The sequence below is a fragment of the Moschus berezovskii genome, chromosome 9 (genome assembly GCF_049115385.1).
Source record: "Moschus berezovskii isolate FMDL1 chromosome 9, NW_MosBer_1.0, whole genome shotgun sequence".
In the NCBI taxonomy this organism is placed as follows: Eukaryota; Metazoa; Chordata; class Mammalia; order Artiodactyla; family Moschidae; genus Moschus; species Moschus berezovskii.
The window spans coordinates 51,054,752-51,071,069 of record NC_142468.1 but is presented as its reverse complement, the minus strand read 5'-3'; the positions used below and the strand labels follow the sequence as shown (position 1 = coordinate 51,071,069).

Here is a 16,318-nt window from a genome sequence, read left to right as displayed (position 1 = left end):
CAAATGTTGGTCGGGGTCCTTGGCTAAGAGGAGACTCTGCCTTGGGCCCGCCGGTGTAATAAACTGCACTTCACTATCTGCACTGTCCTTCTGAGTGAGTTTGTTTCCTGGAACGCATGGCTACAACATATTAATTTTCAATCTTTCCTTGATATAAATATATAGCTATATAGTTGAAATTATACCACACACACATTTAAATGCATTTTCACTGTACATTACTTAATAAAGACTTCTTCAAACTAGTGAAACACTTCATAAATATAATCTGAATGACCACATATTATAGCACCCTGCTTTTCCAAATATGATTAGCAGCATCAGCAATATTGTTTAAAAACTTTACGTTTTACTTCACTGTAAAAAGTGTTGCATTACTGTTAAAAATACAGCATCTCAGGTTCTACTGAAAACCTACTGAATCAGAAGCTTCATTTTAATAAGATTCATATGTACATTAACATCTGAGAAACACTGTCCTATTACAGTAATGTATTATAGTTTATGTTCTATGTTCTTCTCCCCAGTCCACTGAGGAGGAGGAAGGAAAGCTTAAGATATGGAATGAAAGAAGTATCTCAGAAAATCACTACTTTCTGTTCCAGAAAGAAATATTACCATTAGTGGTAATGATTTTAAAACATGGTTGAACTGGAACATTATTTTTTGAAGGACAAATTGGCAAAAAAAAGTCCAAAGCCTTGTCTGAAGAGGCCTTACAAATAGCTGTGAAAAGAAGGGAAGTGAAAAGCAAAGGAGAAAAGGAAAGATATAACCACTGAATGCAGAGTTCCAAAGAATAGCAAGGAGAGATAAGAAAGCCTTCCTCAGAGATCAATGCAAAGAAATAGAGGAAAACAACAGAATGGGAAAGACTAGAGATCTCTTCAAGAAAATTAGAGATACCAAGGGAGCATTTCATGCAAAGATGGGCTCAATAAAGGACAGAAATGGTATGGGCCTAGCAGAAACAGAAGATATTAAGAAGAGGTGGCAAGAATACACAGAAGAACTGTACAGAAAAGATCTTCATGACCAAAATAATCACGATGGTGTGGTCACTCACCTAGAGCCAGACATCCTGGAATGTGAAGTCAAGTGGGTCTTAGGAAGCATCACTAAGAACAAAGCTAGTGGAGGTGATGAATTCCAGTTGAGCTATTTCAACTCCTAAAAGATGATGCTGTGAAAGTGCTGCACTCAATATGCCAGCAAATTCAGAAAACTCAGCAGTGGCCACAGGACTGGAAAAGGTTAGTTTTCATTGCAATCCCAAGGAAAGGCAATGCCAAAGAATGCTCAAACTACCACACAATTGCACTCATCTCACTCGCTAGTAGAGTAATGCTCAAAATTCTCCAAGTCAGGCTTTAGCAATATGTGAACCGTGACCTTTCAGATATTCCAGCTGGTTTTAGAAAAGGCAGAGGGACCAGAGATCAAATTGCCAACATCCGCTGGATCATCAAAAAAGCAAGAGAGTTTCAGAAAAACATCTATTTCTGCTTCATTGACTATGCCAAAGCCTTTGACTGTGTGGATCACAATAAACTGTGGAACATTCTGAAAGAGATGGGAATACCAGACCACCTGACCTGCCTCTTGAGAAACCTGTATGCAGGTCAGGAAGCAACAGTTAGAACTGGACATGGAACAACAGACTGGTTCCAAATAGGAAAAGGAGTACGTCAAGGCTGTATATTGTCACCCTGCTTATTTAACTTATATGCAGAGTACATCATGAGGAACGCTGGGCTGGAAGAAGCACAAGCTGGAATCAAGATTGCTGGGAGAAATATCAATAATCTCAGATATGCAGATGACACCACCCCTTATGGAAGACAGTGAAGAGGAACTCAAAAGCCTCTTGATGAAAGTGAAAGAGGAGAGTGAAAATGTTGGCTTAAAGCTCAACATTCAGAAAACTAAGATCATGGCATCTGGTCCCATCACTTCATGGCAAATAGATGGGGAAACAGTGGAAACAGTGCCAGACTTCATTTTTATGGGTCCAAAATCACTGCAGATGGTGATTGCAGTCATGAAATTAAAAGACGCTTACTCCTTGGAAGGAAAGTTATGACCAACCTAGATAGCATATTAAAAAGCAGAGACATTACTTTGCCAACAAAGTCCGTCTAGTCAAGGCTATGGTTTTTCCCGTGGTCATGTATGGATATGAGAGTTGGACTATAAAGAAAGCTGATCGCCAAAGAATTGATGCTTTTGAACTGTGGTGTTGGAGAAGACTCTTGAGAGTTCCCTTGGACTGCAAGGAGGTCCAACCAGTCCATCCTAAAAGAGATCAGTCCTGGGTGTTCACTGGAAGGACTGATGTTGAAGCTGAAACTCCAATACTGTGGCCACTTGATGTGAAGAGCTGACTCATTTGAAAAGACCCTGATGCTTGGAAAGATTGAGGGCAGGAGGAGAAGGGGATGACAGAGGATGAGGTGGTTGGACGGCATCACCGACTCAATGGACATAAGTTTGGGTAAAGTCCAGGAGTTGGTGATAGACAGGGAGGCCTGGTGTGCTGTGGTTCACAGGGTCGCAGAGTCAGACATGAGCGAGCCACTGAACTGAACTGAATAAATTCATTCATTTTAGTTTTGTTAGTTCAGTTCATCTGTTATGTATTTGGCTGCTTTCATGCAACAATGGCAACAATAGCAATGTTCAATAGTTGTAACAGAGACTGCCTGACCCATAAAGACTAAAATATTTACAATCTGGCCCTTCACACAGGAAGTTTGCTGACCTGTATTATGAAAAGATGAATGATAAGAGAGGTATAAATTATTCCCCCGAAGTTCTATTTGAATTGTGAAAATGAAGAATTAAGATGCCTCAAAGGAGTGGCATCGGGATTCCCTGACCCAGTTTTGTCTCCTTCATGCCCTTGCACAACTGAATACAATACATATTAAAATGATAGAATTATTTTAAAAAATAGGTAGTGTTAGGTTGTAAGATTTAATTTTCCCCAAGAGAAACGTTAAAGTATTGAAAATAGTGAGACTATCAAATACAAAAGGACAACTTTTAAATATATGAATGACAGAAAGGACCACACTGCTTTTTTCTTTTTGTTTTTTAATTAATTTTTAAATTTTTTTGGCTGTGCTGGGTCTTTGTTGCTGGGTAGGCTTTTCTACAGCTATGGCAAGCAAAGGCTACTCTAGCTGCAGTACTAGAGTACTAGAGTACCAGTTGTAGTACTGCAGTACTACAATGGCTTCTCACTGAGTGGCTTTTCTTGGCATGTGGGCTTAGCTGTTCCACACCATCTTCCTGGATCAGGAATTGAATCCATGTTTCTGGCTTTGACAGGTGGATTCTTTACGGCTGAGCCACTAGGGAAGCCCTATGCTGGTTCTTTTAGTTAACCTAGCATACTTTTTGAAATCTCCTTTGCACCATACTTTAACACAAAGAACAATTTAAAAAATTTTTTATTTATTTGGCTGTGTTAGGCCTTAGTTGCACCACGTGGGCTTAGTTGCTTTGCAGCATATGGGATCTTAGTTTCACAACCAGAGATCAAACCCACATGCCCTGTACTGGAAGGCAGATTCTTAATCACTGAACCAAGAGGGAAGTCCCAAAGAACAATGTTTTAAATATAAATATATGTGATATATACCTATTACTGATAAATAGATGCATATTAAGAAACAGAATGTACCACGTGCATGAGTGCTCAGCTGTGTCCGATTCTTTTGTGACCTCATAGACTATAGCCCACTAGGTTCTTCTGTCCATGGGATTTCCCAGGCAAGAATACTGGAGTGGGTAGCCACTTCCTCCTCCAGGGAATCTTCTGACCCAGGGACTGAACCTGTGTCTCCTGCATTGGCAGGCGGATTCTTTACCACTGAGCCACCAGAGGAAAAAAAATAAAAGACTAGGAGGAGGATGTATCACAAATAAATTATCTCTTTTCATGTAGAACTAAAAGAAAAATCTGATGGAAGAATTTAGAAATCATTTGAAACTAATCTCATTATGTGTCAATATCCATATTTCAAAACAGTCAAGTCTAATTTCTAGAACTCCTTGCCCAGCAACACACAGTGCATGTGGAGTACTTCCTTTTCCACACTCTTTTCAAATTATTGTTTAAAACATGAGTTCACAAATTTCTTTTATAAAGAGCCAGGCAGTAATTATTTTCAGCTTTGTGGGACATCTCTCAGATCTACTCAAATCTGTCATTGCACTATGAGGACAGCCACAGACAATATGTAAATGAATGGTGCATGGCAGTGTTCCAATAAATATTTACAAAAACCGGCAATAGACTAGATTTGGCCCATGAGCTATAAAGTTTGCCGGTCCCAGGTTTAAATCCCAGAAGAGGTCTTAACTTAAAACAATATACTTAATAATATTATATAATTTATTTTATATTAATATATAATAATATACTTAATATACTTAACTTAAAATAATATATTCAAATAATTATTGACAGATTGCCTCTACCTATACTTGTACAATTTAACTTGTTTTAGCTATTTTGTTCTCTAGCTGTCATACAGACTATAAGCACTGAGGGGAGAAAACTAATTCTTCTTTACATGCAGACCCTAAAATATTGTTGGAAACATGGAAAACAAACTTAGAATCAGCTTCATATGTTTCCTGTTTAGGGATGCTGTGAGGATTAAACGAGATGACAGACATAAAAGTCCCAACACAGTATCTAGAACACAGCTGACACTTTTCACCCATGGCAAATAAGTGAAATATGACCTGGATGTAACAAATACCTTGTTCTGCCTCTAGATGAAACTTTGATATCTTTTTGGGAGGATTCATCATCTGATTTCATGTCATCTGATGAAGGAGGTTCATGAAGGTTTTCATCTTTCTCTTTATTTTCAGTCTTGATTTCTGTTGGAACAACGGTTCCAGACTGACTTTGCAAGCCACCTAACAAAGAGGCAAAGAACAAAATAAACAACCAGATTCATTTGTGAATTAGAATTAAGACAGTAAAAAGCTTTCTTGATGGCAAATATCCTTAGTTATTTTAGAGCTATGATGGAAATCTGAAGATGTAAAAGAGTAAGCTATTCAGAGTTGCAAAGAGCATGCCCACAAACTTTAGAAAAAAAAATGCTTTCTAAAGCATCTGTATTAAAAACAAACCAACAAACAAGGTTGACCCTGATGGTGAGTCCAAAGTTCACTTTCAGGTACCATTTAAAAATTAAACAAGGTATGAGAAACATGATGCATTTTAGAAACCAACTTTTAAGATGCTGCCAAGGTAAAGGAAATAAGTTTTAACATTTTTCTGGATAAACACAATAAAACAGGTATCATGGTTAAATATAATTGGGAAAACTTTACTTTGATGGTCTTTTATTACCTATATATTTGTACTTATTTGTAAGGTCTGCTATAACATTGGCCATAGTTTGCTTTTTACAAGAATTATCTGTCTCTCCCAATTAAATTATAATCTTCTAAACAACAGCTACTATCATTCAGAACTCTAAATATACCCAGAAATATCTTTCTCGCTGCCTCTAGGGACCATGAAGACTCAACCATGAGGGGAAGTGATTTAAAAAGAGACAGGACAGGGTCTTCCCTGGCAATGTAGAGTTTAAGACTCCGTGCCTCCACTGCAGTGGGTGTGGGTTCAATCTCTGGTTAACGGAACCAAGATCCCGCACACCTTACAGTGCAGCCAAAAAAGGGGAAAAAAAAAACAACCCAGATGCTAAGAAGATGACTAGTAAACACTGAACAACAGTTTGCACAGGGTTCCATCCATCAACAAACACCTATAATTGGATCAGCTAAACCGATCAAAGTTCTGAACCCTAAATATCTACCCTGCACATTCATGCAGTAGTACCATTGTTTGGAATTCTCCTAAGATGACTTTTGATTAACAGATGTCAATTTGACTGTGAAAAAGGTGACAGAGCGCCAAATGATAGCTCTGTCTGCACTACTGCTGAAAACCAACAATACAGTTACCTCTATAATTTTCTTGTGTTTTATGGTTCAAGTCTGTGCTTGAAGCAGTGACCGTACTAGACAGGACTGAATGATTGCCATTGAGACTGACAGAGTCTTCTCGATGAGTTCCAACCTAAAGTAGACAGACAAACAAAAAAGTTCATGGGGCAGTAACTGTTCAAATTCTTTCACTGGGTTTAACAGAGAAAACAGTATCACTTATCTAAATTTAGCAACTGTTTTTGGATGCCACTTTTCTGGGTTTTGAACTGTGAAAGACTTGATAGTAGTAGTACTTTCTGAGCAAAAATATTTTTTAAAAAATGTTAAAAAAATTTTTAACTTTCAAAGTTTATATTCCACGGAGGGTTGCTATGAGAAGCAAATGAGCTAATAGAGATAAAGCACTCTATATGCTATGTGCAATGCCGTGCTTAGTCACTCAGGCATGCCCGACTCTTTGTGAGAGCACAGCGTATTATAAGCTCTATTTTGTATCAGTCAATCTGAAAACCTATTCTACATACTACTTAAATATGTTAAAGTATCCATGAATTTGTATTTTTTCTAAAAAAAGAAAAAAAAATTAAAAGAGCAGCAAAAGCAATACAACATTAAAATAACTTAGAAGCTCTACATTTCCAGGAACCAAAATTGCCATATATTTTTATTCTCAGTTTTAATCAGATTTTGACAAGTCACAGTTAACTTAAAACTGAGAAGGTATGGCATGCAATTTTAGCTAATGCAGTATTTTTAGAAAAACTGTTACAAATGAAGCTTTTTATTAGAACAATAGCAGACAAGTCAACTAGAAGATTAAGTCTTTAATTAAATAGATTTATTGCCTGGAGTTATACATGAGAACCACTGTTTTTCAACAAATCCTTCAATCCCAGTAAAACACCATGCTTTGAATCCTTCTTGAGTAATTAATATAGCTTTTATCTTTCATGACTTTGTATGGATTTTACCCTAATACAAATACCCCTATGCAAGTTTATTCTTCGGTTTCCTGTGAGCCAAACAAGAGAAACAGAAGTTTCAGGCAATGCAGGCTATTGGCAGTGGATCTGATCAGAACATACCAGGTCTTCCACCTTACTTTTGAAGAAATGTCTGTCCTCTGCCTTTATTCTTACCTTTAATAGTTAAACAACAACAACAACAAAACCATGTAATATATTCCACAGCTACTTTTAAAATTATTTGAAGATTAGGTGTGTCACTACTCTCCTGGATGATCAAGCATTGACTATATCCTTTTTCTAAACCAAAAAATTCATCACTCATTATAATCATAAAATCTTAAAGCTGGGAAGGGACCACAGAAATCAAAGTAGCCTTCTACACCCTTACTACTTAGGAAATCTTTCCTTATCTCTTAACCTTTACTTCTATGCTGAACCTCAACACACCCCCAATAAAAATATCTTGAGAAAAATCTGAAGAATTAAACCTAACAACAAGTAGACTGTGAAAATTACTTTCAAGAGAGGAAATTACTTTTTAAAAAGTTTATGATATCCTATCTCTAGGGAATCCTAGTCATGTTTATTCTTAACACATAGGTTGCTTTCTTGCTAGCTATAACTACTCATGATTTGAAGGGAAAGTTGGTTCAAAATTCCTTTTTATAAAAATAGGCATGATATAGATATAACACATAGCTAAAAATTCTTTGGGAACTTAGGAGCCTCAGCCTATTTTAAAGATAATGTATTACTACAATAATTTTTGACTGGCTGAGGAAGTCATTGCAGGATCAAGCAAAACCTGAAAGATTCTATGTTTGTATTTATAATGTGGACTTAAAACTTCCTATGATCTTTGGTAATATGTGCTAATTTTGCTCTTCTATAGTATTTTGAGCTATCATACCAAGTATTTAAAAAAATAGGCTTTTAAAATTTAAGCCTAAGTATATTTACTATATATTTTATCTGTGAAACCTATTTTAGAGCTTCAGAGGACAATACCATTGAACAAACTGAATTTCACTGAGTAGTAAGTGATGATACATCTGTGAAATTCTTATTTTTTTAACTTCATTAGTATAAATAATTATTTGATTTTTCTGAATCTCAACTAATAAAAATGTTCTATCACCTCCTTTCTGATGAAAGGCTTGGCAGACAAAGGATCACTATTTAAACAATAAACTTTAGGGATTTTGCTTTTCCCTGAAGGAAAATCAGAAAGGTTACTCAATTTGTTTTGGGATATAAAATGCCAGTGAATATCTTTGTCTCTATGGAATACTACAAACTAAATATTCTCTCACACCAACCTTGAAAAAAACTGAACCTTTAAAAAATGGTCTCAGACTTGCAAAAACTTTTAAGTCTGGAGTTTTTCATATTAATGAAGTTAGCAGGAACTTTTTGTTTGTAACTGATTCCCCTTGCAAATGGGCCTCACATGTTTTCTGGAGAATTTGACTTTCACAGTTCTTAGAGTTTTCTTTAACCAGTGCTCACCCTGGCTCCCATGTCTTCCCTTTAATCTGCAGCGACACATTCAATTGGCTCTGTCCACACACGCAACAGGTGTATAAACAGTTCTTTGTCTGAGCTCAGAGTCTGTGGGGCCAGCCAGATAGGACCTTGTTTAATTGTTCATCTCGTTAGCATACAGCTGACACACTGCTTCTCTTGGGGGACTGGCAGGGGAAGGAAAACTTCTAGGCCTGCTATGCTCTAAATCTCGATTATTATGAAGAGCTCCATTTCAGAATAAAAGGCCCATTCCATTAAATGATGTCATCTTGCATTCTGAACCTTTACAATCTATGTATGGCCTTATTTTTGTGGGAGCATCCGACAAGGGACTTGTTTTCATTTAATTTGGCCAATGGCTTCAACACCCACAATGGAAAGATGTTAAATCTAATTAGTTGATGAATAAGAGGTCCTGTGAATTAGGGGACAGACTAAAAAATACTCAGCATGAACTCCTCTCTGATTCTGAATTCTATTCTAATAATTTGTTCAATTTGTACTATTCACGGAATACTAGTGATTTAACTTAAATCACTGATTTAAAGGATCTTTATGTACTGTATGTATTTTGTTTTACCTGAAGAGGGTTTTATGCTAAAACTTGGAAGAATTCTATTTGTTATGGTTCCTTTTGAATAATATTTCCGTAAATATATATGCTGTCTGATTTTCAAGCTTAGAAGTTGACATTTAAACAATTCTGAGTTTAAAAAATGGCATCAAAATGCTTTAAAAGCACTATAATGTGTTCTTAATGAAAATAAAAAAAATTTAAGTTGCCCATTTAGGAAAAAAAAATTGGTTAGAAAAAGTACAGTTAAAAACCAAACTCCTTTAGTTTAGCTGAAACCTACACACACAATTTCTACTGTATATAAACCTTTACAAATAAAATTAAATACTGTTCAAACATATGGCTAAAATGATTCCAAACTTACTGATATGTGACAAAGTGCTTAAAATCTTGAATAAAATATTACTCTATTTGTTAGTCTTTAATAACAATCTTAAATCTTTTAAAACTAGGAAAAATAGTTTAATTACTTTAGGATTTAGAAATCAGATATGATTTATATTTTAAAATCACTATGTAAGGTAGCTGTAAGTTCTACAATTGAACATTATTTGCTTTCATACAAGACACACATTTCTAACTACAGCTTAAGCAACAAAAAACTCAAGCGATACCAAAAAAAAAAAAAAAAAAAGACATGCCAGAGTTAAATTTCCTAAGGACTTATAACAAAATCAAAAGATCTCATGGATGTAATTTCATCTGGTATCATAAATAAGGAACTTCTAAAGATTTGCATCAAGCTCTCATTAATATAAAGCTTCTAATCCAACTTAGTTTGAAGTTGAAATCATGGTCTGAACAACAACTGGGTACTTTGTGTTAAAGATAAAAGAGCTATTACAGAGCTATCTCATTGGGCCTTGGTATTTTAGATATTACAGCCATAAACAGATGTGATGTACAATAACTTTATATTGCTGAAACCTCTTTGCGATGCCTAAATGATATCAACGAGTCTCATTCCTTTTCCGTTTTCTACTTATTAACATTATTTTTTCCAGTCAGTAGTTTATTCCAAGAGTTCATTCTTAAACTAAGTAAATGAGAGCAAAACTATAGTCTGTCCAGTGCTCACATTTCAGTAGTTCTAAAAATCCTGATTTTGTGTTCTAAATGATACATCACATTCTAATAACAGTGTCTGATAAAGCCTTAATTTTATATTTGGATTAAGAGGATATGGAGAAACTGTCAAAAATACTGAAAGGGAATAATAAATTAAGTAAATGAAAATGTTAACCCTATTCAAAAATAAGAGGAAATGTTAAAACTAGGGCAGGCTGGCTACACTAATTATATGAGAAGGAGTAGGAGTTATCCATGTACTAGCCTTTTTTTTCTGATATAATAATCTTTAGGAAATTTAACTTTCATGTATATTGATACCTAAAATATGTTATTTCTGTGGTTGGAATCTCTTTTAATCCTAGTCTTTTGTGCTAGTCAAGTTTGTTCAGGTAAAAGAAACAACAATCAGTGGGCTTCTCTGGTGGCTCAGTGGTAAAGAATCCACCTGCCAATGCAAGATACAGGTTCGATCCCTGATCCAGGAAGATCCCATATGCCGTGGAGCAACTAAGGCTGGGCACCACAAGTACTATGCTTTGGAGCCTGAGAGCTTCAACTACTAAAGCCCACATACCCTAGAGCCTGTACTCCACAAGAGAAGCCACCACAATGGGAAGTCCCCGCACCGCAACTAGTGAGTAGCCCCCACTTTCTGCAACTAATGAAAAAGCCCGCACAGCAATGAAGACCCAGCACAGCCATAAATAAATGAACAAATAAACAACAAAGTCAGGTCTTCTGATACTGAGTCCATTTAATATTTTTGGCAGGTAGTAGTCTTATTATCTTTATGTGAAATAAAAAAATAGTAATAAAAATAGCAATTCTTTCATCTATGAAAGACAGATCTATCTACAAATCATTACTATAAGCTGCAGATGATCTTACTGGCATACTTTTGTTATAACTAAAAATGATGTCAGGAAAGGTTCTCAGCAACAAAGCTGCTTCTTTGATCAAGGAGACTATCTGATTAACCTGCCCATGTAGAATTCATACCACTAATAATCTTGGAAGCACTTGAAGGTTGAGAGCAGAACTTTCTGTATTACTTTTATCCTGCCATCAAGTCTTCTTCTTCCACTCTCAGTGAATTCTGGCTCACCTCAAATATTTCAACTACTTCACAAAATTCCCAAACTACTGATTGAAATGAAATATGAAAAAAGCTATAGGTACCAAGGAAAAGAAAAAACAAACAAAAAAGCTGCTAATTCTCACTTCCTACATTTGGAAGCTAATTTATGTTCTAAACTAGGGATTGGCAAAGTATGTCTGTGGTCCAAATCTGGTCCTGTTTTTTTTTTTTTTTTAAACTAATAAAGGAGGACTTTTCTATAAATAAGCCTTTATTTGCACAAGACACACCCATTTGTTTTTGTAACACCTTTGGGTGTTTTCATGTTACTGAATCAGAGTTAAGTAATTGTGATACAGAGCATATATCCTGCAAAGCTGAAAATATTTACTATCTGACCTTTTACAGAAAAAGTTTCTGGCTCTTCTCATCTATAATGCTAGGAGAGAAAGTAACATCATATTCAAAACCTGGAATTAAAATGGTGACCTCTAGTAAATGCCCACGAGAACAAAAATCCATTACATCAAAAATTTTATTTTCACGTTCTACGGAGTTCCTAGAAAGGTTTAGCAGACTAGTTCTACTCTCTACAGAAAAATAAATGGAATGATGAAAATTAAATACTGAGGGAAGTTGACTTTACAGATTCTAAATGGTGATACAGAATTGTTGATAAACTGCTACTTATATGGTTACTTTGTTAATTGTGGCCATGTAAACCTCCATTTTTAGGGGTCTATAAATACTGGGTGTTCATTGGAAGGACTGATGCTAAAGCTGAAACTGCAATACTTTGGCCACCTCATTCAATGAGTTGACTCACTGGAAAAGAGTCTGATGCTGGGAAGGATTGGGGGCGGGAGGAGAAGGGGACGACAGAGAATGAGATGGCTGGATGGCATCACCGACTCTGTGGACATGAGTTTGAGTGAACTCCGGGAGTTGGTGATGGACAGGGAGGCCTGGCGGGCTGTGATTCATGGGGTCGCAGAGAGTCGGACACGACTGAGTGACTGAACTGAACTGAAACATGAGTTTGAGTGAACTCCAGAAGTTGGTGATGGACAGGGAGGCCTGGCGTGCTGTGATTCATGGGGTCGCAAAGAGTTGGACATGACTGAGCGACTGAACTGAACTGAAGAAATATTAACTTAGGTTAATACAGAGGAAAAGTATCTTTGTGACCCCATGGACTACAGACCACCAGGATCCTCTGTCCATGGAATTTTCCAGGCAAGAATACTGGAGTGGGTAGCCATTCCCTTCTTCAGGTGATCTTCCTGACCCAGGGATCGAATCCAGGTCTCCTGCACTACAGGCAGATTCTTAACTGTCTGAGTCACCAGGGAAGCCCCCAAAATATTAATTTATGTTAATACAGAGGAAAAATACATAAACTACCAGAAAGTTAAGCAAGACAAAAAAAGAAGTGTTTCCAAAATGTAAAATTGTGTCATTTCTTAGTCATGAACAGTTAGAATACATGAAGGTGAGATACATACAGGCAGGAGATTAACTCTTGGAGATGGCTGGCAATAGTTACAACAATATGTCCTCCAAATCACACACTCTCTCAGAACATGAAAAAAGCTGTCAGGCATGTAAACAAGGCTCCTGGTAGTACTGATGGAAGCCCTCAGACATGAATAACAGCCACCAGGATAAATTTTCCTCAACAATATGCCTAACACTTAGCTGGGACAGTCACTGGCTGACTGTGATTTTAATTTCATTCCATCCTTTGGTCTTTGCTGAAACTGAGAAATGAGTATTCACAGCTAAAAAGTTCATTTCAGAAGGATGGGAATTTAATACTGACTCACTTGACACTGTCAGATTTTGTCGGTTAATAATATTTGAGGGTAAGCCTGGTAGAAACATCTGCATCTCCATCTCATTAGTGATTACATCTGGATGGGGTGGATATAGCAGATCCTGGCAGATTTTCCCCAGCTCTGTGTCCTCTAAGAAGGTTATAAAAACTGAAAGAAGACCTTGATAGACAAACTAAGCAACTAAGTTGCTGAAGCACTGGTGCTGCTTCTCAGACTACGTTAGACTCACCTCGTGTTTCAGAACTCTTTTTTTTCTAGATTACCTTCAGTATTTTTCCTTTTTAAAGAATATCTCTGGCAACTCTGAAACAGGCAGCATATTCCTAAAGGACATAATAGAAGCTACTCTTTTAATTACAAGTTTCAGGGCAATATCTAATGAAACAATTTTTCCTTCTACAAGTCCTTTTAAAGTGTACTAGGTTTTTATATAGCTTTGTAAGACTGGATTTTGAAAAATTTCTTTTCCAACTTGTATACAAAGTTGATAAAAACAACCTCCCAAAGACAGAAGTTCCATTCCATATAAACTCAACATTTATTTAAGAGGATCCAGAGATATATTAAATATTGTAGCAGATAAATTGGAGTAGGAGCAGTGAGCTATTAACAATGAAGAATTAAAAATGATTAAGAGGTGAGGACTAAGAACTGCACATATTGCAATTGACAAACTTAGGATTCCGAGATACTGATTTGTAAGTCCTTCTTCTGAATAAGGATAGATTTCAGCAAAGTAATAATTTATATTTGCAACAAATGCTGTCTTATTATAATATTAAAATATTTTGCTACTATCAATATAGTGATAAAAATACTGCCTTAAATTTCTACGAATTCAGTAATCTGTAAATGTTTTTGCATTTATTAGTTTATCAACAGCAACAAAAGTTACTTTTAAAAAAGCCTAAATTTTAAGATCTTCTGATATTAAAAAACAAAAACACAGTTGTTAAGATACGCAGGCATCTAATGTCACCCATGTTGCTGAAAACATTGTTCTTAGGAAACCAGGCAGCCTTGTTTGATGTTTACTTCAGCAGCTCCAGAATGAATATAAATGGCTCCCTGATATGCGAATGTAAAAATCTGGAACCAATCCTATTTTAGAGAACACAAGACTTCAGCATTTGGGGCACCTAATTATTTCGATGATAGCTGAATTTTAGCCTTGATCACATGGCTTCCAGTCAGAAATCTGTTTCATAGGACAATATTTCACAGCATGCAATGAATCTTAAGAACCATGACATAAACATGCAAACACATGGTTTCAATTAAATAGCAGGTTCAAAAAAAGCTTCATTACTTTAAAACATAATTTATATAAAAAATAATGTAAGACATTCAACACAGAATTTTCGATGTTACTGCAGAATGTTACTTTTCCCTACTTTAAAAGAATTACCATGCTTTTTTATAAAGATGGATTGAATGATTTTATTCTCTTCAGGCGTTAATCTAAAATTGTTTCCTTTCATTGTCACTTAAATTAAGCCATTCTCAAAACTACCTCACATTTTTTTCTTCGTTTGGGAATAAAACTTAAATTTGGACTTGTACAAATACTATTGTGTTCGTTCTATTGAAGGCTGGTTCCAAATTATAATAAACAGAACCCTTTCTAGACCAGAACCCTTGACAGTCAGTCTTGCTTTCTTGCTTTTGCTATTAAGACTTTCTACACATTGTTTCAAGGCAAAAAAATGTTCCATCAATTATTATACATCTGGAAAAAAAATTCAAGTTTAAGCTAATATGATCTCTGTATAAAGTTTCTGCTTTTTGCACATGATCATAGCAGGATTTTAAGGTCAAATGCTCAGCCAATGACCCTGTCCAAAACAGTAAAAGAAATTCTTAAAAACGACTCTACCTTGTTTATAAAAAGAAGGACCCTCTCCCTAAAAGATTTCACGTAAAACATTTAGGAAAACAGACTTCAGGGGTTATTTCAAAAAGCATGAGCACTATTTTACCATTGAAGCAGATCGACTGCTTGTAACAAGGCTTGATCCACCGTAGTTTGAATTGAGGCTTCCAATTGGTGCATTATGCGATGGTCCCAATAAACTGTGTATATCACTGTGACCAGCAGGCAAACTGGTAGACGGTCCCACGGCATGGTTCCTCAGCACATGGATAGCATCATCCAATCTGTCCAAACGATCCTCCATCCGAGATTGCTGCAGGGATTGAAAAAAGACATGGAGGTTACTGCTTTTATCTGTTGCATGCATTAAACTGCTATGATTTCTACTTTGGGATATACAGAAGACAGCAAGTGAATATGCAACATCAAGTAGCTTCAAAAGAAACTACCTGTACTCTAAATAAACAAAGAAAGGATATTTGTAAACTATGCTAAATTACCAAAAGCTTCAGAAGCAAATCACAGCTTCATGAAAATCTTTTATCAATCTAGCATGAGGTTATTTCTTTTAGCGTCTACAAAAGCTGAAGGCTACTCTACAGTATCTGGCATTCAATTATCATTGATAAAAAAGATAACCTGTATTTTAACATTGAAATGAGGGCAACTTGGGGAATGGTCCTCAAATCCATCAGATTTACGTTGTAATTTTGTTTTAAGTGAATATTTAATACCTATCTGAAATGGTGACCACATCCAAATGTGTTCTTTTCACAAAACTGATGAAATGATATCTGTCTGTGGATATACACATGCCCCATACACAAACATATTAGAATTTAAAAAACCAAAAGCACATGCCAGTAGAGCTCTTTTAAAAAGAATCATACTCAACAATATATGAGAACAAAGGCCTATTCTTACATATTGTTACAAAAACGAAAATAGTCATTGTTTGATTTTAAAAGACTCTGGAGTCTGCACAGGCTTGAAGATTTTAAATGGATAATAGGAAGTATAATTAATTGAAACACAAAAAAAGGCACCATCTAAAAGAAATAGTACCTCACAGACATCCTTTAAGAAGGACATTGCATCTTGCAAATGCTCGTGAAGTTGCTGCTCAACTCGATTTTTCTGGCAAAGTCAAGACAGAACAGGAGGCAAAGCACAGGTTATGATTAACTCCAAAAGAGATGAGGAAATAGCTGATGTGCATGTCAGCATAACATGTTAGTAAAGTTAACGCGGAGACCTGCAAGATCTACTTTGTATTAAGGTATGAGAAGGCTGGGATTTAACAGCAAAGTTATAAGGTTAGCATCTAAATAGCACACATTGCTTATATTTGCTTAAATGTGAGAAGAAAACTTTCCTTTAATTTAAAATGTTCTGTTAGTC

General features: G+C 35.9%; 1 protein-coding gene across 10 annotated transcripts in view; it reads right to left on the bottom strand.

Moving 5' to 3' along the window:
• Window positions 1–16,318, bottom strand: part of TCF12 (transcription factor 12) — a 397,887-nt gene that overhangs the window by 12,647 nt on the left and 368,922 nt on the right. For 6 of the 10 annotated variants that reach the window (XM_055437091.2, XM_055437090.2, XM_055437094.2 and 3 more), the window contains 4 exons: window positions 15,983–16,054; window positions 15,024–15,230; window positions 6,001–6,115; window positions 4,776–4,938 (listed from right to left, as the gene is read on the bottom strand). In XM_055437091.2, the coding sequence (XP_055293066.1) occupies window positions 4,776–4,938; window positions 6,001–6,115; window positions 15,024–15,230; window positions 15,983–16,054 (557 nt within the window). The remainder of the gene's footprint in view (window positions 1–4,775; window positions 4,939–6,000; window positions 6,116–15,023; window positions 15,231–15,982; window positions 16,055–16,318) is intronic. The other 4 variants (XM_055437093.2, XM_055437092.2, XM_088839647.1 and 1 more) reach the window with 1 other exon arrangement.